Source organism: Peromyscus maniculatus, chromosome X (assembly GCF_049852395.1).
Source record: "Peromyscus maniculatus bairdii isolate BWxNUB_F1_BW_parent chromosome X, HU_Pman_BW_mat_3.1, whole genome shotgun sequence".
Classification (NCBI taxonomy): domain Eukaryota; kingdom Metazoa; phylum Chordata; class Mammalia; order Rodentia; family Cricetidae; genus Peromyscus; species Peromyscus maniculatus.
In genome coordinates, this window is record NC_134875.1 from 89,985,617 (window position 1) to 90,008,767 (window position 23,151).

Here is a 23,151-nt window from a genome sequence, read left to right on the forward strand (position 1 = left end):
GGACAAGACTTCTATTAAATGCATCCACTTACACACACACACACACACACACACACACACACACACACACACACACACACACACACACAGGCTTCCTTCTCATTCCCAGCCTATTGTTCTTGGGGCTCAGTCAGCTGAAGGCCCAATTAAGTTTCTTGTTTGGTAGAGAGTTTGGATACCCAAGATTGTCCTCTAATGATTTTTTTGCACTTACAACTAATCAGGAAAGCCATTTATTTTCAGCACCTCTTATAGCTAGAGTTTTCCTGTGTCCACCTGGCTCCTGCAGCTGCTCAGACACAACCAAGTAAACACACAGAGACTTACATTACTTACAAACTGTATGGCTGTGGCAGGCTTCTTGCTATCTAATTCTTATATCTTAAATTAACCCATTTCTATTAATCTATAAGTTGCTACATGGCTTGTGGCTTACTGGTACTTTTACATCTTGCTTCCTCTGTGGCTGGCTGGCGACTCCTGACTCAGCCTTCCTCTTCCCAGAATTCTCTTCTCTCTTGTCCTGCCTATATTTCCTGCCTGGCTACTGGCCAATCAGCATTTTATTTATTGACCAATTAGAGCAACACATTCACAGCATACAGAGCAATATCCACAGTAACCTCTACTTTCTTCTCATGAGAGATAAAGGTTGCTTTGTTAGTGATTGTATACCTGAAAACAAGTCCTCTGGCAGATGCCCATGCTGGAACCCCAAGAAGGCAATGGAGAATTAAAGACATTGTCATCAAGGAAATTATAGTCAATCTAGGAAATAAAATTAATGTGCATTCCCAAAATAGAAAAGAACATCAAAAAGTCATCCAAGAAATGTTGGATAGGGTATGATTAAGGGTAAAGGAATGACCCAGGCTGCTGTGCTGGGTCAGCAAGATCAGTCCAAAACAGTTAAGGTGGTCAGAGAGAGCACCTTTGACAAGGTGATGCTTAGGCTGTTCTTAAAATTCTCATTCTCATTCTCTCCCTCCCTCCCTCCCTCCCTCCCTCCCTCCCTCCCTCCCTCCCTCCCTCCCTCCCTCCCTCCCACTCCCCCTCTCTCTCTGTTGTCTGTATACTGTTGTTGTTGTTATAAAATTCATTTACAGAGCTTGAAGGAACCTGAAAATCTCAGTGTGTTTGCCATTGTATAGGTAAAGAGACTGAAATCCCAGAAGAGAAAGCTCAGTTACAAAAGTTAGAACTAGGTTCAAGATGTTCTGGTTCCCACTACTCTCCACCAGGAGCTGAGAAATGAAGGATTGTATGTTACGTGTAAAACTGCAAACAAAATAATAAAGAAAAGGCCTAGAAAGCTGATGGCCTAAATCAGTGGTTCTCAACCTATGGGTCAACGACTTTTTTGGAGGGGTCAATCACCTGCGTATCAGATACTTACAACAGTAGCAAAATTACAGTTACTAAGTAGCAACGAAATAATTCTATGGTTGGAGGCCACCACAAAATCAAGAACTGTACTAAAGAGTGACAGCACTAGGAAGGTTGAGAACCACTGGTCTGAAGGAACTATTCAAGGTGTAGACCTTTCCCTCCATCCCCCAAGACATTTACATGTGTTAAAATCAGGTCTGGGGTCTTCTTCACACCTCAAGAATAAACTAATTTAGCAGGTGAAACATAAAACTGAATTCAAATTGCAGGACAGACATCAGGTCATTTTATTTACTCAGCAATGGGAAATTTGTTCAAGAACGGCCTCTTTCATGTAGCCTGCTATCTCAAAAGCTTTGAGATTGAGAGGTCCTCCTTCTGTCCCCTTCTTTCCCATCACCACAAGGTACACGGACCCCATCTGAACTACTGTCACTGCCTGGCTACCTCTACTTTGGCCTTTGGTACGCAGGTCCATGCTGTTGTTGCCCTCAGTGAACAGGTTGTCTCGGATTAACAGGCACTTGATTCCAGCAAGGGTGACTCCCTGGACAAACAGCTTTTCTCTCTCTTCTTTTGCTAGTAAGGTCTGAACTTCTTCCTGGGTCATCTGAATAAAGTTGCCTTCAGGGGAAGAAGCTAAAAGCCATGGTGGACAATTGGTGACAACTGCAGCATCACTGCACATATTAGTTTGTAGGAACAATTTGATACAGTCTTGCCAGACATCTTGGCTGAAGTCCTCTATGCGTTGCATGATTGAAGTATCCTGTCTCTATAAGGTGAACATACGGTTTCCAGAAGATTGGTCCTCACAGAAAGTTTGGTGATAGTTGGCTCAAGAAGTTGGATCATCTAAGACTGACAGGAGATGAAAAAAGAAAGTCCACTCTGTTTCTTGAGGCTTCTCTGAGCAGCCAGTTAGTGGAGGACTAAGGTGAAACTGTGCCTCATGCTTCCCACTGCTAGTTTTGTAGGAGGAGTGATGTCACTATGGCTTTATGACTTTATAACAGTCATCATGCACTACATCATCAGAAGCCTCTGGCAGTAGCATTCTGGGGCTGTCTCTATCATCAGTAAGATAAGGGAATGGAGTAAACCTACTTAGTCTCCCAATTACTATGGAAAGAACACCAGCTTCCAACAGGTAAGTAGAAGATAAATATGTACCATCAAAATTGTCAGCTTGCATGTAAAGCAATACAGGAGAAATTTACTATAATAAATAGTATTTAACATGTGATCTTATCTTTCAGGACCTCAGCACTATATATAAAGTAAAAGGTTACATGCTTACCAGTTCACATCTTCTGATGGGAGAACACTATCACCCTCTTAGCTGTTTGTTTTTTCTAGCCTTTATTTTGCCCTCTAATTGACACTAGCTTTAAATTTAGAAAAATTTACTCTGATCACTTGTTCAGCTAGTATCCAGCATTTATTATGTGCCAAGTACTTTCCTAAGCACCTCAGGTAGTGAATTAAATAGGCAAACCACAGGAGTCATGTAACTGGCTTTCCAAAAGAAAGAAAAGATATCTCTTACTGAAAATATTTTATGAACCTAACGTCTTCTTCTAAGTTTTCTCATTCATTACCTGGATTTCCTACTCCCATGAGGGGCCCTTTCTGAATTTTGACTCTCCTATAGTCATTGGTAAGACATTCTGCTCCAATTTGCCTTAAAGAGAACTACTCTAAGGAACCACTCATACTAATGGTGTCAAAATCTGTAGGAGCTCTGAAAATTCATTCATTCATTCAGTAAGTAAGTACTTATTAATTACTGCGTGCTATTAACTATTGCAAACTAGGCTTGCTCCTGACTTTGGAAAGATCCTGTCTCCATGAACAGGACTTCACAGAAAGAAAAATAAGTAACAGATGACAGATATATCTCTATTTTATCAAATGGCATTGATAACTTTGATAAAAGAGAGGAAAGTAGAGAATACTAGAGAATTACCAATGGCTTTATTTTATATAAGGTACTGAGATAAGGGTTCCCCGATACGGTGATATTTGGTCAGAGGTCTGACAGATAAGCAAATAAATATGTACAGATCAGAGGGAAGAAAACATCCTAGTCAGGAAGAAATAGCAAACGTAAAGACCTTAGGAGAAATGGCAAGGAATCCAATATGACTTGAGCAAAAAAGGAGTAATGGATGATGCAGTTGAGAGGTACTGGGTTGAACTATTTATGTCTTCATAGGCTGCAATTAAGCATTTAGCTTGTATTGAGAGAAGGTTTTATTAAAAATACTAACATCATTTTAGACTACAGAGTCTAAAAGATCATGCGCAGAGAATAGATTGTATGAGGACTAGGGCCAAAGCATAGAGACCAGCTAACATGCTGTGACAATAATCCAGCTAAAACATCCCGAGGCCTGGGCCAGGATTCAAGTTGAAAAATGATTAGATTTAGAGCCCTTTGCAAAGGAAGTGTTTGTTAATTAGCTGTGTCACATTTGAAACAAGAGAAAGATAATACTTCCAAGGATTGTGGTCTGAACAACTGTGCTATGGTTTACATATGTGTGTTTCTTCTGAAACTATGTTGAACCTTAACCCCCATTCAAAAATATTGAAAATTAGCTGTGATGGTGCATGCTTATAATACCAGTACTTGGGAGCCCGAGGCAGGAAAATCGAGCATTTCAGATCCAAACAGGCTACACAGTTTGACACTGAGTAAAACATACAACAGCATCAACAATAAAGCTATTCAAAGACAAAGCCTTTAAGAAGTAAGCAAAGGAAATCCATTCTCATATAAAGATTATTGCCTATAACGGAGCTAATTTGAAATATTTAGGGCATTTTTATTTTTTTCTCCTTCTTCCATAGGAGTACAAAACATTCAAAGGGCCTGGAATACACGAGACCCTGTCTCAAAAACAAAAACCAAACCAAACAAATGAACACATCAAAAAGGGGGTCTGTGGGATAGCTCAGTTGATAAAGTGCTTGAGGACCCTAGTCTGATGTTCAGAACCCACAGACAAAGAAGCCAGGCGTGGCACTGTTTAATTGTAATCCCGTTGCTGAAGGAACAGAGACAGACAGGTCCCCCAGTGCATTCCAGACCCTGCCTTAAAAAAGAAAATGGGTGGCATCTGAGATTATCTTTTGACCTCCACACATGTGTACCCATTCACACATGAACACACACAAGGACAACTTGAAAACAGAAAGCAGCCTTCACATACCCTTTACACTCTATCAAACAACTCCAAAACGATGTTTTCACTGAGAAATTAGAAATGTGGTGGTAGGAAAAAGTTAAAGTTGAGGAACAGAAGATTGCAGAGGTAGGAGAATGAAGAAGTCTAAAGGATTTGAAGGGAAACTAGAGTTTGATGTGAGCTACCCTATCTTTAATGTGCTACCAGGAAGACATAAACTAACTCTTTGAGTTCATAGGATTTGAGATATAAATTTAGGGTCAAAGAATAAGAGTTGGGTTTGTAGAAGAGCTAATTAGCTGAAGGGAAGGATCACTTGAGGATGTGCACAGTGAGTCTGCTTTATAACGAAAGCTAGGGGAAGAAATGTGTGTCGAATGTTGCAACACAAAGTAAGTAACAAGAGGAAAGTGTATTAGGCAACTAGAATAGAATGGACGCCAAAGACTAAGTGAAGAAAATGATTAAGAAAGCGAACTTATTATTCACTAAAGATGGTAAGTAGATGATTCTTTTGAGGTTTGGACAGTGCAGCCTTTGAGCCTTTTCTTCAGATTTTGACGAGGGAGATGACAGTAGACATATGAAGGTGGAGAATAAAAGAGACACACCCTCCTGTCATTCAAAGATTATTCAATATTGACAAGCCCAAGGTTTCATCACAGACGAGCTAGTCAGAAGCCCAGCTGCCAGCATCAGATAGCCTAGCATCTTAGCATCATGGTCTTATAACAAGCGTAGCAGTGCAAAATGGGCTGCACTATTCAAATCTGGGGCTCCATTTTTGTTGTTGTTTGAAACAGTCACAGCTCGCTATGTGGTCAAGGATGACCTGAACTGTTGGTTTTTTTGCGTTCACCTCCCAAGTGTTGGGAGGAACAGGCATTCACCACCATGACTGGTTTTATGCAGTACTGGGGTGGAATCCGGGGCCTTGTGAATGCTGCATGCCTGGGAGCTTCTGTAACAAATGAGCTCCACCTCCAGAGTTGGAGTCTGGATGGAGTCTTAAGAGCTGTGCCAGACCTTGAGCCCGAACTAGAATAATTAGCTAGCAAAATAAAAAGGCACTTGCCAGGAAGCAAGAAGCCAGTATAGCTATGGACGAAGTGTCTTGATAGGAGCTTTTGTTAGTATCAGGAGATGAGACTTTGGTCAGCAACAGGGCTAAGAAGCATTGAATCAGAGGCAGCAGCAGCTAGAGAAGCAACAAGGGACTTTGGATGGCAGCATCTGTAGTCATGAACCGTTTCATGGTGCCAGAGGTAAGGAAAAGAATTAACTTGGACTGGGAATCAGGGACTCCCTGCTAGTATTCAGCTTGGAGCTCAGGAACACTCCTCTGCAATTCTCAGGGTGTTCTTTGACACCCCCTTCCAGCGCCCGCATCTGTGTGCGCTTTCTGAGCCTACAGCCACTCTCAGCCAGCCTGTGCTCTCCTCCTTGAGAGCAGCAGTGGAGGAGCTGAAAAAGGTTTGTGTTCCTGTCTGTTAATTACCCGGCGAGTACTTGCTGCTTTCCTGCAGGTCCCTTCTGACACCACACAAACTCCAAGCTGGTACCTCTCACCATTTTTACCTTAGCTTCTTATGTTGGCAGCCGCCTTTACTAAATACCCTGCCTTCATGGTGTCCTACTCTGGAAAGTTTCTTTCTCCAATATTTTTTTCCTTTCCCCCTCTCTCCTTTGGATAACCCCTGTCTCTAAACAGGTTACCCAGATCCCCATTCTGTCCCCGAATTAAGTGTATGGAGTTGAGCATCCCTCCAGTCCTAGCCTGGCAATTGGAAAGAAAGCAGGTAAAGCTGAGTGCACCTAACTCAGCTCAACTGAGGGAAGAAATACAAGAGAGAAAAATTAAAAGGTGTATGTACTTGAATACACCTTTTAATTTTTTTTTTAAATTCTGCTCAGGTCAAGAGGAGACAGTGGAACTGCCCTGTTTTTAAATGTTAAAATATTAATATTCCCTGAATGCACAGGTGGGGATGGGTTAAAGCTATGAACTGACTGATCACTAGTAGAAAGAACTGGCACAGAAAATAATAGCAGTTGACACATACTGAGTGCTTAACTATGCAGCGGGCCCCGTGCTCAATAGTTTTCATGAATTTGGTCTTCACTCCTTAAAAAGTTCATAAAGGTTATTGTAATTATTATTCCCATAATAAGATAAGAAGCAGAGGCCCATAGTGATAAAATGACTTGCTTAATAAAGATAGAAGTGCTTAGTTTCAGACTGATATAAAGATATGATTCCTGCTCAAGTAAAAAGGCATGTGCTACCATACCTGGCCTTTTAAAAACATCAAAGTGGAGTTATACATCATATATTCTATTGTCTGAAAGAGTTGTCCTTTTCTTCCTTGTAGTTATAGATATACTCATAGCTGTATACTATTTGGGTTTGCCACCATGAGACATGCATGATCTTTTGTTGATGGGGAAGCTTTAGATTTTGGTGTTATCAATATCATTTTCTTCTGATGAACGTAAGTTTACATTTTGTTGCAATAATTATACAAGTAGACTTTCTGGGTAATAGAATACTAACTTATTCAGCTAGATAGTATTAATTTAGGTACATTCCTACTACTTATGTGTGAGAAAAGAATTGCATTTTGAAGTTAAAATTTAGGGTTCAGTGACCATTATCGTAGTATTCCATGCCTGCCATAAATTTAGTGAATGTCTTGTTGGAATCAGCTTGTTCTTTATGTTTTCTCTATCCTCATTACTTCATTGTTGTTTACTACTGAGTTGTTAATTACCCTTATTGGAATGGAACCTTATTAATTGAGATTTACTCTGTTATCAGCTCTTGAACTTTAAAGAAAATTTAGAGATTAACTGTGCATGCTCTGACACCAGACTGAATTCCTATCTCAGCCTGGTTTCTTTCTTTTTTTTTTCTTTTATTTATTTTATTTTACAATACTATTCAGTTCTACATAACAGCCACAGATTCCCTTGTTCTCCCCCTGCCTGGCCCCTCCCCTTCCCCCCAGCCCACCCTCCATTCCCACCATCTCCAGATCAAGGCCACCCCCGAGGGCTGAGATCGACCTGATAGACTCAGTCCAGGCAGGTCCAGTCCCCTCCTCCCAGATTGAGCCAAGCGTCCCTGGGCTTGGCCTGGTTTCTTAAACAGCGGTGTGATCTTGGGGAGGATGTACCCTCCCTGTGCTGCAGGGTTGCTCTTTTTTTTGGTTTGTCCAATCAATTGGTTGTTGTCATAGTTCCTATCCTGTAGAGTTATTTTAATAATTAAATTAATTAGTATTTGTAAAAGTGCTAAAATGGTTTCTGGCCTGTGATAGATGATTAATTTAGCTTTCAATAGCTATCATTGTGAGTTGTTATTGTTTCTGGAAACTTGCCTTATTGAGGAGTACAAAGCAATCTTAGTCAGAGTATCTGATCTCTTGTCTGAATTAAGTGAAGTGATGGGAGATACACACCATTTGATCGAAGAATGAAGGAAAAAATTCAAATGAGACACTAGTGTAGTTCAAAAGCAAACAGCGCCTAGTATGAGTATGAGGAGTGTGAAATGAAGGAAGCTTTATGGCATTGAAACTGAATCTAAAGCATAGATCAAATCAGCCTGTGGGGAAGTGAGGAGGACTTCCTGTCAAGACGATTTGAAGGGTATAAACTCAGAGTAAATCATTAAAGCAAGTTATATGCTGTATTTAGAGAGACATTAAGTTGCAGCGATAGATTTTTGTGAATCAGAATGAACACTGAATGCTACAAAGAGGAATTTCAACTTGATTCTACAGATTATAGAACTAGCAAAGAGCTGTTAAAAACCTCAGCATGGTAGCTCACCCCTACAATCTCAGCTGTCAGGAGGGAGAGGCACAAAGATTTCCAGGAGTTAGAAGCAAGCCTGGGCTAAATATGAAGTTCCAGGCTATCCTGGAGTACTGAATAATATCCTATCTAAAAAAAGAAAATCTATTGTGTGAGGTCAGAGGCTCTGGGGTAGAATCCATCACTGATGTTTTAATAAATGGACATGTAGTCAGACTACCTTCCAAGTATTTGTGTTTATACCCTAGATGAGTGCTGCTCTTAGCCTTGATCAGAGACTCTTCTTTTGCAGTGGACAGTGGATAATGTAGAGAGAGACTCATGATTGGTCAAAATGGTGAGAGTAGGTGATTGTTGAATACTCAGCCTTAAACAGGACATCTTTATTACCTCTCTCAAGGCCCAGGAAACATTGTGGAAGAGGGGGAGGAAAGATGGTAATAAGCAGAGAGTATGAGAAACACTATGAAAAGTTGTCTATTGGACATGACATGGTTTGGTAATCATGAGCACACAGCATCTGTGGTTACCTGCAGAAGACTGGTACCAAAAATGGACATGAAAGAGGTGGGGACTAGTTGGGAAGAAGTGGGCCAACAGAGGAATTAAAAAAGGTTAATGGGGTGAATATGGTCACAATATATTTGCATACATGCATGAAATTATAATATTATATATATACATGGAAAAATCATATCTGAAAGTAGGGATAATTTTACTTCTTTGTTATTCTGTCCATTTTACTTCCTTTCTCTTATTCTAGCTAAACTTTGAGCACTATGTTGACTAAAAGTGGAGAGAGTAGGTACTCTTGTTCCAGGTTTTTGAAGAAATGCTTTCAAATGTAGTTTTTCCAATTGAATATAACACTGGTTAGAGGTTTGTCACACATAGCTTTTATGATCTTGAGATGTATATAGAGAACCGTTATGTAGTCCTAGCTGGTCTGTAACTTGCTGTGTAAACAAGGCTAGCCTGGAATTCAGAGAGATCTGCTTGCCTCTGCCTCCCAGATGTTCTGATTAAAGGTGAAAGCTACTATGCCTGGCTTCTTAGTTTCTCAAGAACTTTTATCATGAAGGAATGTTGAACCTTATCAAAGGCCTTTTCTTATATAAATAAATTTTATTAGTCTTTTTCATATAATATAGGAACAACAGGAGCACTTCATCTTAAGAGACCACACTAGCTGACTGAGTTGTAGCTTGTTCTTTTTGTTCTGTATTATTAGCAATCATTTTATTTTTGGCTATACTTTCCCATTGAGTGTATATGATCTACCTGGCCAGAAATTAACCTTCTTTGTTATGTTTTAGTGTTAAGGTCAGTTGAGGCTCCTTTGGAGTTCTCTCAGAGAACTGGGAAGAGCCTCATGTCTTTTCAACTTTCCACTGCCATTTGTGTGGCACCTGCTGGGATGTGTCAGATTCTTGTTGACCAAGTGGCCTCTCTTGGAAGCATTGAAGACAGTTACTCTGTGTTTACCTTCCTCTTTGTAGAATGTACACTAATTGTAATCCAAACTCTGATGTCTCCATGGCCTCTCGGATCAACAGGACAGGCGAATTGTTGGAGGTATAGGATCCTTTCAAGAACTATTGTTCCTGGGACCTAGTTGATCTGGGCACAAGGAGCAAAATATTAGTAGTCCTTTTGCCCCATATATCCTCACTGGATTTGGCCCCCAATATAGTTATTGGGCACATAGAAGGTCAGTTGCATCAGAATTGAAGAAAAATTGTGGTGTGAAGATAAACCTTAGATGTTGTATGATACTTAGATACAGCTTGATAAGGACAGGTTTTTAAAATAAACCTGGCTTCTATTAAGATTTAGTTTCCTCAGCCCACCTCAGGTGAGGGGGCCAAACCAGCTCCCCTACACTCAGTCGTCAGGATCAACTCTCCCTCACCTGTGGTGAGGGGTGGGGTCATCTCTCCCAAGTGCAGTGGCCAGCTCTCCCATGAGGGTTGGGGCCAGCTCTCTTGCTGCAGTGTCCATCAAGAGGCAGGGCCAGCTTTCCCAGGGCCAGTGAAGGGTGGGCTGGCTCAGTATGGGTCTCTGATTTCATCATGCATAGTTCCTATGGCCCACTTAGGTGACACAGGCCACAGAAATCAACACAGACCACAGGTGCAGCTGGACCATGGACCCAGACATGGCCCTCAGCAACAACCCAGACGACATCCTGGCTCTGGGTGGAAGTACTGGTCACTCAGATCCGTGTGGCTCTGGTGGTGGCGGCATAGCCCCTGGACACCAACAAGGCCACAGGTTTTGGCCCCCACCCCAAGCTTCTGTGTGATCTTTGGTGGCAACATGGGCCTATGATTTCAACACAGACCCAGGAACAGTAGGACCATGGATCCAGACATGGTCCTCAGAAGCAGCTGGGTCTGGATGCCCCAGATGGCAGTACAGGCTCACTCAGATCAGCACAGCCCCAGCAGCGGCATGGAATTTGAACACCAACCTGGCCATAGACCTCAGGCATCCACATGGACTTTGATGGTAACAGAAGCTTTGGACAGCACACTGGCTGCAGTAGGGCCCTGGACCAGACATGGCCATCAGCTGCAGCTCTGGCCTGGACATCACCACTCAGATCTGCATGACCCTGGCTGCAGCAGTCCCACTGCTGGTTAGGTAGTATTTTTCATAGTACTAATCCCTCTTTATTCTAAATTTATAATTTGAAACACATGTCTCAATATAAATTAAGCAGAAGACTTGATTTTAGAGATATACAGGCTAACCCAGTCATTGTTGAGGCTTTAAGCAAGCTGAACAGGCACCAAAATCTTGTCTGTTCATTTAGATTTATTTATTTTTATTTTATGTGTATGAGTGTTTTGTCTGTGTGTGTATGTATGTGTACCCTGTGTGTGCCTGGTGTCCACTGAAACTAGAAGGTGATAGATCTCCTGAACTAGAATTATGGATAGTTGTGAATTGCCATGTGGGTTCTGGGAACTGAACCCAGGTCTTCTGCAAAAGCAGCAAACACGCTAACTAAGCCACCTGTCCAGCCCCAAAGTTTGCTTTTTAAATGATCTCCTTTTAAAAAATTTAAATTGAATAGGATAAAAATCTTTAGAAATTCCTCACCACCTTTTTTACCTGAAAGAGGATAGGTCAGATAATAATATATATATTGTATTGCAGTGTCACAATTATGAATTAAAATTTGTCTCAAACATGTAAAATTAGTTATTGTTATTTCAAGTCATTTTAAGCAGCTATTGGCATCCTAGCCATTCTATTTCTATTACATACAGAGTAAACTGACCTAGATTTTGAGTATTACTGCTTTTGGGGATTACATATGCTATGATTTTTATCATGAAAAGGAAATATAACATAAAGATCTTTGACAAACATATGTGTCAGTTTATTTGTATCACAGCCTTAATAAAAATCTTAAACTTACCATTTGTATATGTCTTAGGGTTGCTATTGCTACAGTGAAACACCATGACCAAAAAACAAGTTGGGGGAGGCAAGGGTTTATTTGGCTTACACTTCCACATTGCTATTCATCACGGAAGAAAGTCAGGACAGGAACCCAAACAGCGCTGGATCCCAGAGGCAGGAACTGATGCAGAGGCCATGGAGGGAGCTGCTTAGCCCACTTTCTTATAGAACCTAGCAACCCAGGGATGGCACCACCCACCAAGGGCTGGGCCCTCCCTCATTGATCACTAAATGAGAAAACGCCTTACAGCTGGATTTCAAAGAGGCATTTCCTCAGCTGAGGTTCCTTCCTCTTATGACTCAGCTTGTGTCAAGATGACACACAAAACCACCCAGCACAGTATATAAGAATATTCCTGAAAGATAAATGCATAACAATTAATCTAATAAAAATTTTAGTGTATATTACTTGGTACTTGAGATACTTTGATTAATACAAAACATTTTAATTTTAATTTATTTATTTTATTTAGTTTTTTTTTTTTTTTTTTTTTTTTTTTTTAGACACTGTCTTTCTAAATAGCCCTGGCTGTACTGGAACTCACTATGTAGTCTAGTCTCGAACACACAGAAATCTTCCTGCTTCTACCCCACGAGTATTGGGATTAAGGGCATATGCAACGAGTCCTTTTCTGTCCCTCCAGCCAGCTCCCAAAATAATGACATGGAGACTTCTTATTAATTATGAAAGTTCGACCTATAGCTTAGGCTTATTCTTAACTAGCTCTTATAACTTAAATTAACCCATTTATATTAATCAGTGTTCTATCATGTGGTGTTACCTCTCTTTCATCTTGCACCCTGTTTCCTTCCTCTCTGTGTCTCTTGGCATCTCCGCACACACACTCCTCCTCTTCCTTTCTCTCCCCAGAAATCCTGCCTAAACCTCCTGCCTAGCTATTGGCTGTTTAGCTTTTTATTACAACAATCAAAGCAATACACCCTCGCACAGTGAACAAATATTCCACAACAGGCTTGGCTTATATTTTTATTTTATGAGCATTGCGTATATTACAGAATATATATATATATAGTTTCCCATGAAATAAAATTTTAATTAATTATTATTTTTTCTTTCTAGAGCCTGTTGGAGGAAATCTTTTCAAAATCTATTTTATCCAATCTAAATTTCATAGTTTGATTGTAATGAGTTTTTTAATATATAAATAGTACCATTTTGAGATTTTTATGAAAAATTACCAGAATGAAAGATACCATTTTAATAGGTTTTAGGAAGTTCAAAATACATAGTTTTATAAAGTAGTATGTATTTATCAGACCTTTTCATACACCCCCCAAAAAACTTACACTTATACATGTGTACATGCACATTATAAAATGCTACATTTCTCTTTAGCATTCATTTGACTGAAGTTATCACATGTGCCTCAGATGTTTACCTATTCTCTTGCATTCATATTAGCACAATGCATTCCTGGAAAGGGCTTTTTATCCATATTCCTCTTGCAGTTTTTACTATATTTTGTTTTTTACATTTCTCTAGCCTGTATCTGAATGCTGGCATGCATTACTCCCTCACCAATTTCTTCCCTTCCTCATTTTCTAGCCCTCAAGTAATCCCTGAGTCCTGAGAGACTTTTCTGTATTCCACAGCAGGTCTTAATGGTCTTTTGTTAAAACTCTTAGTCCTTTGGTCTGGTCTCTCCTTGCTCCCTTCCATCGTAATTGGCCACTTGTTATTTACCTATCCTTTAGTCACCTTCAATACTCATTCAGACCTGTAACCCCAAGCACTCTGAAGGTTGAGGCAAGATTTCAAGTTCAAGGCCAGCTACCTGTCTCAGAATAAAAGTAAAAATGAATTGATGATGTAGATACCTTGGTAGCTTAGCTGATGTGAATACAGGTTCTTTTATCCCAGTATTAATTACTATTATTAACTCATATCCCACAAAACACAGTGAATATATCTATGTATTTATATGCATATATGGGTTAAATAATGATATATTTATCATTTGACATATCAAAAATAATGATATATGGATGTATAACATGCATATAAATAAATGATTTGTATGCATATAAATAAAATAATACTTTAGTATTTAACACATATATGGGCTAAATAATACTAGTTCAAGAGCTGCAGCAGAGTTCAAGAAGGTTCAAAATTGGGCTGAGGGAGTTTTTATCAATAAGATAATTAAGCAGACCAGTGCTGGGAGGGAGTTGCTACTAGAGACATTAGAGTCCAGTTTGACAGTGAAACTGCAGAGTTTAGCTGGTAGGTAAAAGACTCAATCATTCTAGAGCAAGACAGGCAAACAAGTAAGTGAGCAGGCAGTTGAGTGGGCTTCATCGATATCAGGGTACACTGTGGAGCCAAAATTCCAGGAATTGTTGGGGAGTCCTCAGTTCTTAATAAATACTCAAGGTATCAGATGATAGGTTGATGCTGGACTATGCTATAACAGTGTTAGTTGCCCATTACTTTATAGGATCCAGATCAAGGAGTTATATTTTTTCCGTGATAGTTATGCCTGATAAGTTCTTGCACCTGGTTTCTTTTATGACTTTAATATACCAATGTGCCTCTACAGTCTCAATTCACCTCAGTACACTTATAGGCTGGGTTCCGTTTCTATTCCCAGGAATAGGTCACTTAGTCTGTATTAGATGGATGATGTCTGACAGATGGTGATGTTTCTGGGTCTGCTCGGAGGCTACAGTCATTATCCTCCTCCCTTATAATGGAATCACAAGCTGCTTGTAAAATAGGATCTCTTAGGGCAATACAAATCCTGAAAACAACAACAACAACAACAACATTGTTTTGTACAATATGCAGTAATGTAGAGTAAGGATAGCCTGATCTCAACAAGTGTAGACATCGAGAAGAGGAATAAAAATGGGGTCTAGTGTTCCTGAGTCCTTCATCAGGGTACTAGCAGAGAAGCTTCGGGTTTAAATGGAGAGTAAGAAGTATGCAATAATTAAGCTGTCCTGATCAAGTTCTGGCCCTTCGGGGTGTCCCAAGCTTGTCCATGTTAATTCAGAGTATAGATGACAACCTCTATTTCAGTTTGTGGCCTTCCCATGATCTGGGAGACAGAGTCTAAGAGTCATCTGTGGGGAGATTCTGCTATTCTGGGAATGCAGTGACTGGAAAAGAGGTTAAGGACTCTCTCTATGCTTTCAAAGGGGGCAAACTCATGAGGGAAGAGGTGTAAGTCTTTTGCTCTACTTTCAGTTACATGAACACCTCAGAATCAATGCTTTTTAGAAAAGGGGAATTCTGTTTCTGTTTCCATGTACTACAGGGGGAGGGGCACACACAATCACACCAAACATAGATCTAATTGACTTTTATTTGCAATTCATGAATAGAGGCGTCTCCATTAAACAAAACAGAATAAGATCTCCCAGGCAACAAGAGGACAGAGGGTTTTGTGTGATGAAAACAAAGAAATAGGAGAAAAGAAAAAAAAAGAAAGAAAGAAGAACTACTCTGACTCAGGTTTACTGGAATTTTATATTTTCAGGCAAAATTAGTTTGTTTTGCAGGGGTCTGTATGCATTCTTGAAGTTTGTTTTTCACTGGTATAGAACATGAAGAAGTTCATTGTGACTTGTTCAGGTCAGTTGTGCTTGCCAGTGAATAGAGACGGCACCACCAGGGCATTGCACTTTCAAAGACTCCTTTCCTTTATGTTCAGCCAAAATGTTATGGTGTAAGCAGAGCATGCTCAGAGGTGTTGCTGTCTCTTACTTTCATTTTTATATGTTTTTACATTTATTATTTATTCACTTGCTTTGTATGTGTGTGGGGGATGCTCGTGTGCTACAGTGTGCATGTGGAGGGCAGAGGACAAATTGCAGGCTTGGGGGTGCTTTCCTTCTACTATGTGGCTTCCAAGGTTTGTACTCAGGCCATCAGGCTTAGGGACAAGTGCCTTTACTCTCTCAGCCATCTCACTAGCCCCAGTTTAATCTTTAAAATGTGTGTTCCACAATGTTAACTGAACATTCTCAGAGAATGGGCTAACTCCTATGTGAGTATACATACTCTCTAAATAAAAAATCCTGATATTTTCTTGAAGTAATAAAGTGATGTGATAACAGTGGTATGACTTGGTCTGTTTGAGGGGCCCCTGGCAGTAGGATCAGGATCTATCCCTGGTGCATGAGCTGGCTTTTTGGAGCCCATTATCTATGGTTGGATGCCTTGCTCAGCCTTGGTGCTGGGAAAGGGAATTGGTCCTGCCTCAACTGAATGTACCAGGCTTTGCTGACTCCCCGTGGGAGGCCTCCCCCTTTTGGAGGAGGGGGTGGAGGTGAGCTCAGGGGGGAGGGGAGGCTGGGGGTGAGTGGGAGGAAGGATGAGAGGGGGATCTAGGGTTGGTATGTAAAGTGAATTAAAATTTTTAAATTAAAAAAAAAGAATTTGCCAATAAACTTGCTTTAAAAATACTAAGTTACACAAGAGTAAAAGTTTAGCTAAAGTGGAACTCGGCTTTTGTCAGGCAGTTTAGACAATCCTGGCTGACAGCCACTAATCAAGGCGGTGCCTGTTAGCAGGAAGAGCGTAGTTCTGCCAGGCGGGCAGGGTGACCAGCTGCCCTGGAAGAGCAACGCTGCTCTGTCTCAAGATAACTATGGCAACATTTTTACATTGTAAATCTTCCCATTTGACCAAACAACCAAACCTTAAAATTTCTGTCTCTCAAAACACTTTTAATTGCTCAAAGCCTAACTTGGGGGCTGTGAAGCTATAGAAGTTAAGGGGGACTTCTGTTCAGGACTTGCTCCCCTTTGTGCATTAGCCAGAACTTGTTGTTTACTATTATTAAAGCATTTCCCTTTTACTAGTCTGTAAGTGCTTGGAGAGACTTCTCACTGGGAAGGCATAAAAATACTAGAACACTCTTTGTTCCTGGAGGGCACTGCTCTATGGCCTGCTGAAGGTAATAAATCTTTCTCCACTCGGTTATCTTGGCTGTGTTCACTGAGATGGGAACCTGTTGCTGGAGAGCTTCTCTCCAGGTTCCCCAAGCCCCGCAGTCCCACAATCCACTTATAAAATAATCACTCAGACGCTTATATCACTTATAAACTGTATGGCCGTGGCAGGCTTCTTGCTAACTGTTCTTATAGCTTAAATTAATCCATTTTCATGAATCTATACCTTGCCACGTGGCTGGTGGCTTACCGGCGTCTTCACATGCTGCTGGTCATGGCGGCGGCTGCAGTGTCTCTCCGCCTCAGCCTTCTGCTTCCCACAGTTCTCCTCTCTCCTTGTCCTACCTACTTCCTGCCTGGTCACTGGCCAACCAGTGTTTTATTTATTGACCAATCAGAGCAATTTGACATACAGACCGTCCCACAGCAGGAACCCATCGTGTTTAGTTATAAATTGGCCTTCCTGGAATGGGACCTTCTTCTTGATGCCTTATTGTTTTTCAACTTCCAGCAGGTGATGCAATAAATCAATGAACAAACAAACAAACAAAAAACTGTCTTCAGTCTTTCTATATTGCTGGAGATGAATCCTAAGTTATTATAAAGAATGTCTTCTTGGAATCCTAACTCTAGGCTCCTGCATGGCCACCATTGTCCCTGGGGCCACCTCTTCTCTTCCCAGCTTTCCTCAGTTGCCTTTAGTTCTTTGTGTAGACATGGTGTCTCGTGGGATTTTCTCCATCCACTGTGTGTCATCCTTCTTCAGCTCACTTTTGGTTAGTCGTGTTGGTGAGGCTTTGTAGGTGTAACATCTGATATTACTAGGAGACACAATCTCACAGCAAACTCCATGATCCTTTGGCTCTTAAAAATCTTTCTGTCCCCTCTTTCACAATGTTCCCTGAGCCTTAGGTGCTAGAGTATTTTGTAAATGTACCCCACTGGACTGCGCTTGACAACTTTGTTTTGTGATTAGTTGTGGTTTTCTGAGGTGCTCTCCATCTGTTGCAAAGAGAACTTTTCTTGATGAGGGATGAAGACTACAGATAAGGGTGTTTATTTTTATCTTGACACATAATTGGACATTTTATGGAGTATAGTGGGATACATACATATATATATAAAATTTACACATATACAAAATATATACACACATAAATTATAATGATAAGGTCATGGTAATTTGTATTTCATTAACAAATTCCCCAACTGATTGAAGTATTGAGATAAAATGAGTCATTTTTGTATAATTATATATTTTTAAAATTAATTTATTTTAAAAAATACTTTTATTTTTTTAGATTATAATGTAATTACATCATTTATCCTTCCCTATCATCCCTCCAAACACTCCTATGTATGCCTTTTTACCCTCTTTCAAATTCGTGACCTCTATTTTCAGTAATTGTTGGACATATGAGTGATTGTGTGTGTGTGTACATTTCTAAATACATAAATACAACCTGCTCATTATGTATAACATTACTTATATGTATATGTTTTTAGAGGCAACTATTGGTATTACATAACCAATTTGTGTGCTCTTCCCTGGGGAAGACTATTCTCCCGCTCTCAGCGCTCCTTAGTTGCCTGTGGTTCTTTGTGTGGTGTTGAGGCCTCATGAGCTTTCTCCTGTGATGTTTGAATGTCTGTTGGTGTCCTCCTTGTTCTGGTTGTGTTTGTACAGTCATGTTGGTGAGACTTTATGATTATAGTTTCTGACATTGTTAGGAGACAGACAATTTCACAGTGAATTGCCTTATCCTCTGGCTCTCACAATATTTCTTTCCCTCCCTTCTTACAAAATTTTCCCTGAGCCTTAAGTACAGGAGATTTTTTTTGCAGATGTATGGAATCCACAACTCTGCATTTTGATCAGTGTGGTTTTCTGTTGTGGTCTCTGTCTGCTGCAAAAATGAGATTCATTGATGAATGTTGAAGACTACATTTATTTTGGGGTATAAGAACAAATGTTTATAGATTGTTGTTAGAGATTATGCTGGTTTAGTAAGTTAGTGGTTGTAAATTATTTTCCAATGATTTCACTAGCACTGGTTAGTTATCTAGGTTTCCAGTACCATGCATGGTATCCCTCTTGTTGAGCAGGACCTCTGGGCCCTGTTTCTAAAGTGCATAGCATCTTCAGAAATAGGGACTCTCTTTCTGCCTCTGGGGGACAACCAAGGGCAATACCAGTATTTAAACTATGTATGTATACATATACACTGACTTATATGTATAATAGGTAGTTTTAGGTAGAGAGTTAATAGTATGGTGGCTTATGACTTTTTCAGACATCCTTACTGGTTTTTACCCACTTTCCTCTTTCTTCTGTATTTATTTCCCTCCATCCTCTGCAATTAGAGATACTGATTTCCTCTTCCTTCCTTCAGTTTGCTTGTACCCTGTTGTTCCCCTCTCTGTTGCTCCACTACCTTTTGCTTGCTTGATTTCTGTGATTATTCCAGGTTATGTACCCACATATTGAGATTTGGAGCAAAGAGCTTCAGGGGAATGAGAACATGTGACATTGTTATTCTGGGTCTAGGTTACCTCATTTAAAATGATCTTTTCTAGTTCTATCCACATTTCAGGATTTTATTTTTCTTTATAGGTGAATAGTATTCCATAGTGTATAATGTACCACATCAGCTGAAGGACATTAGGCTTGTTTCCATTTCCTAGCAATTATGAATACAGCATCAATAAACATGGCTGAGCAAGTATCTGCGGAGCCTACTCCACAGCTGTTGAGTCTTTGGGCATATGTCAAAGAGTGGTATAGCTGCATCATTTGGTAGATTTATTTTCAGGTTTTTGAAAATTCACCCTGATTTCCATAGTGCCTGCACCACTTTGCAAGTCCACCAACAGTGTATGAGGCTCTCCCCACACCCCCTCCAGCATTTATTATCATTCTGACTGGAATAAGGTGGAATCTCAAAGTTGTTTTGATTTGTATATCCATAATTGGTAGGAACAATGAACATTTTAAAAGGTATTTCTTAGCCATTTTCATTTCCCTTTTTGAGAACTCTATTCAGGTCCCAGGCCTTTTTTTTTTTTTTTTTTTTGAATGGGTGTTTTTTTGAATGGTTTTTCGAGGTCTTTATATATTCTTTATCAGATGCATCCTCTGTCAGATGTATAGCTATGAATGATTCTCTCCCATCCTGTGGGCTTCCTCTTTACCCAGTTGATTGTTTCTTTAGCTGTGCAGAAATTTTTTAGTTTTATGAGGTCCCATTTGCCAATCGTTGGACTTAATTCTTTGGCAAATGGAGTCCTATTCAGAAAGTCTTTTCCTACACCTATATAGTATAGTATATTGCCTATATTTTCATCTAGCACTTTTCATGTTTTACATTTAGGTCTTTGATCCATTTGGAGTTAGTTTTCATGCAAGGGAATAGATACGGGTGTAGTGGATACCTGTTCTACCTATGACCTCGAGGTACCAGCCCCTAGGGTGTGGCCTCTGAGCTAGCTTAAGACCTGAAGGGCACTATGCAGGCCCTTTCTCCTCTCTCCCTTGTGGGCTTGGATGGAGGGGACTGACTTAGGTAGTAAAAGCAATGTAGGACAGACCATCAACCTTCCAGGACTCTGAGATGGATTTGCATTATCCTGTTTAGTGAATTGTTCTCAATATAATTGTTTAGAATAAATAGTTCCTTTAGCAATACCTATGGATAATCTGCAATATATGGGTCTTATTTCATTCTTCTGCATGTGGACATTCTTGTTTCTCCTTCCTGACTTCAATGAGACTGCTTCAAGCTTTTCTCCAATTAGGATGATGTTGGCTGTGAGTTTCTCATATACAGCTTTTAGTATGTTGAGGTGTGTTCCTCTAGTTCAGTGGTTCTCTGCCTTCCTAATGTTGAAACCCTTTAATACAGTTCCTCGTGTCATGGTGAACCCCCAACTACAAAATCATTTTGTCGCTACCTCATAACTTTAATTTTGCCATTTTATGAATCTTAATGGAAATGTCTGATATGCAGGATATCTGATATGTGACCCCTCTGGGGGTCATGACTCATAGGTTGAGGAACACTTCTCTAGGTCTGTATTCTCTAGGACTTTATTATGAAGGCTCATTGGGTTTTCTCAAAGGGTTTTTCTGCATCTATCGAGCTGATAATGTAATCTTTGTCTTTAAGTCTATTTATGTCGTTTATGACATTTGACTTGTGTATGTTAAACTGTCCTTGCATTTCAGGGATAAAGCCAACTTGGTCATGGTCAATAATATTTTGATATATGTCTGTATTCTGATTACATGTATTTGATTGACTATTTTTTAATCAATGTTCATTGGGGATTTTTGCCTGTAGTTTCATCTTTTCATTTTTTTAACCTGGCTTTGGTGTTAAAGTGATACTGTCTTCATTGGAGTTTGGGAGTGTTCCTTCTGTGTCTTTTTTAAAAATAGTTTAAAAAAGATTGGCTGTAGGTCTTTTCACACCTAGTAGAATTCCTTTGTGATTCCATCTGCACATGGTTGTTTTTGGAAGGTTATTTATTACTGTTTCAATGTTTTCATTTGTGATGTGTCTGTTTAGGCTGTTGACTTCCTGGTTTAAGTTAGGAGGTTTGACTGAATCTAGAAACTTATCCATTTCTTTTAGGGGCAGGTTTTTAAAGTATTGTTATGAATTTCCTTGGTGTGTATTATAAACTTTCTCTGCTCATTCTTGACTCTGTCAGTTTGGGTCATCTCTTTGTTTTGGTTAGTTAGGACAAGAGTCTGCCAATCTTGTCTTCTCAAAGAACCAGTTCTTATATTCAGTTCTTATATTCTTTGTGTTGTTTTGTTTGTTTTTATTTCATTAATTTCTGCTCTTATTTTTATTATTTCTTGCCATAAATTATATTTGGATTTTGTTTTTACAAATTTTTTATTTGCATTATTAAGTAATTTTTTCATGCTCTTTCTGTTTTTTTTAAATGTAAGCCTTTAGAGCTTAAAAAAAGGAACATAAAGTAATAAGCTTGTTCTTATTCCTTCTGTAAATCTAAAACTGTAAACAGGTCACTGTCTTTTTCTGGGTTTGTTTAGCAAGTATTTCCTTTGAGAGAAAGTAATCCTTGTTTCACTTTTTGCTTTGTTTCATGCCCAACTTCTTTAACATACATGAAGATCTTTATGCTTTTTCTTATAATCCAAATCCTCAAAAGAAATGAGGGAAAATGAAGGATGGCCTCATCCTCCTCCTTTTACTTACCCTTCTCCTTCTAGTATTTGTTGTCAAAAATTAGGGGATGTTTAAGTTTTATTTTTCTCCATCTTCAATTGCACCTGTGTTTTTATATTTGAACCTATTAATTGAGTTTTACTGACTTTATTATAAGTGATTGCTAACTATAGCCTCTTTCTAACAAGTGAAATAAATGTAAAAATAATAGGTAGCTTATTGTTTTTAGACATACAGAACCTACCTTTCTTGAAATAATGTTTCCTAAATCTGTTTCCTTGGAAAAGATGGTTGGGAGTTTGAAATTCAGAAGTAAAGAAATGTGTACCTTTGCTCACTTACCTCTGCAAAAAGCGTGTAAGTTAAGTAAGATTATCTAATAAGAATTAAACTTGACTGTAGAATACTTGGGTGTAATTCCCACCCTGACACTCAGAGCTGTATGACCTAAATCAGGCCATTTAACTTCTTTGAACTTCAGTAGTTGTTGGAAATTTATAGGGGATAACATGAGGGAGGGATATATATATAAATATATATTGTAAAATGTTATCTAGATGTGGTGGTGGTTGTCTTAGTGAGGGCTTCTATTGCTGTGAAGAGATATCTTGATCATTGCCACTCTTATAAAGGTAAAACATTTAATTGAGGTGGCTTACATTTTCAGAAGTTTAGCCCATTATCATCATGGTGAGACATGGTGACGTGCAGGCAGACATGGTGCTGGAGAAATAGCTGAGAGTCCTACATCTTGACTCACAGGAAGTGGTCTGTCTTGCTTGGCCTGTCTTGAGCATACATAAGACCTCAAAGCCCGCCTCTACAGTGACACACTCACCCCAACAAAGCCACACCTCCTAATAGTGCCACTTCCTTCGGTGGTTTGAATAAGAATGGCCCTCATAGGCTTATGTATCATCTGAATGATTGGTCATTAGGGAGTGGTGCTATCTATCAGGTTTATGAGGTGTGGCCTTGTTTGAGGAAGTGTGTCACTGGGGGTGTGCTTTGGGATTTTAAACGCTCAAGCCAGTCCCAGTGTCTTCTCTTCCTGCTGCCTGAAGATCCAGATGTAGAATTCTCAGCTACCATGTCTGCCTGCATGCCGTCATACCCTGCAATGACAATAATGGACTAAACCTCTGCACTGT

At 39.7% G+C, this 23,151-nt stretch overlaps 2 protein-coding genes across 5 annotated transcripts in view; one reads left to right on the forward strand and one right to left on the reverse strand.

Annotated features, from left to right (window-relative positions):
- Positions 1-1,652: 1,652 nt before the first annotated feature.
- LOC102913711 (profilin-2-like) lies at positions 1,653-2,366 on the reverse strand. Its single transcript, XM_006981220.2, has one exon. The coding sequence runs from the start codon at positions 2,144-2,146 to the stop codon at positions 1,685-1,687; it is 462 nt and encodes a 153-aa protein (XP_006981282.2). The 5' UTR covers positions 2,147-2,366; the 3' UTR covers positions 1,653-1,684.
- Positions 2,367-2,441: 75 nt separating this feature from the next.
- Asb12 (ankyrin repeat and SOCS box containing 12) overlaps positions 2,442-23,151 on the forward strand; it is a 76,592-nt gene continuing 55,882 nt past the window's right edge. For 3 of the 4 annotated variants that reach the window (XM_076561711.1, XM_042269283.2, XM_042269282.2), the window contains exon 1: positions 2,442-2,539. The gene's annotated coding sequence lies outside the window, so the exon portion shown is untranslated. The remainder of the gene's footprint in view (positions 2,540-23,151) is intronic. The other variant, XM_076561712.1, reaches the window with a different exon arrangement.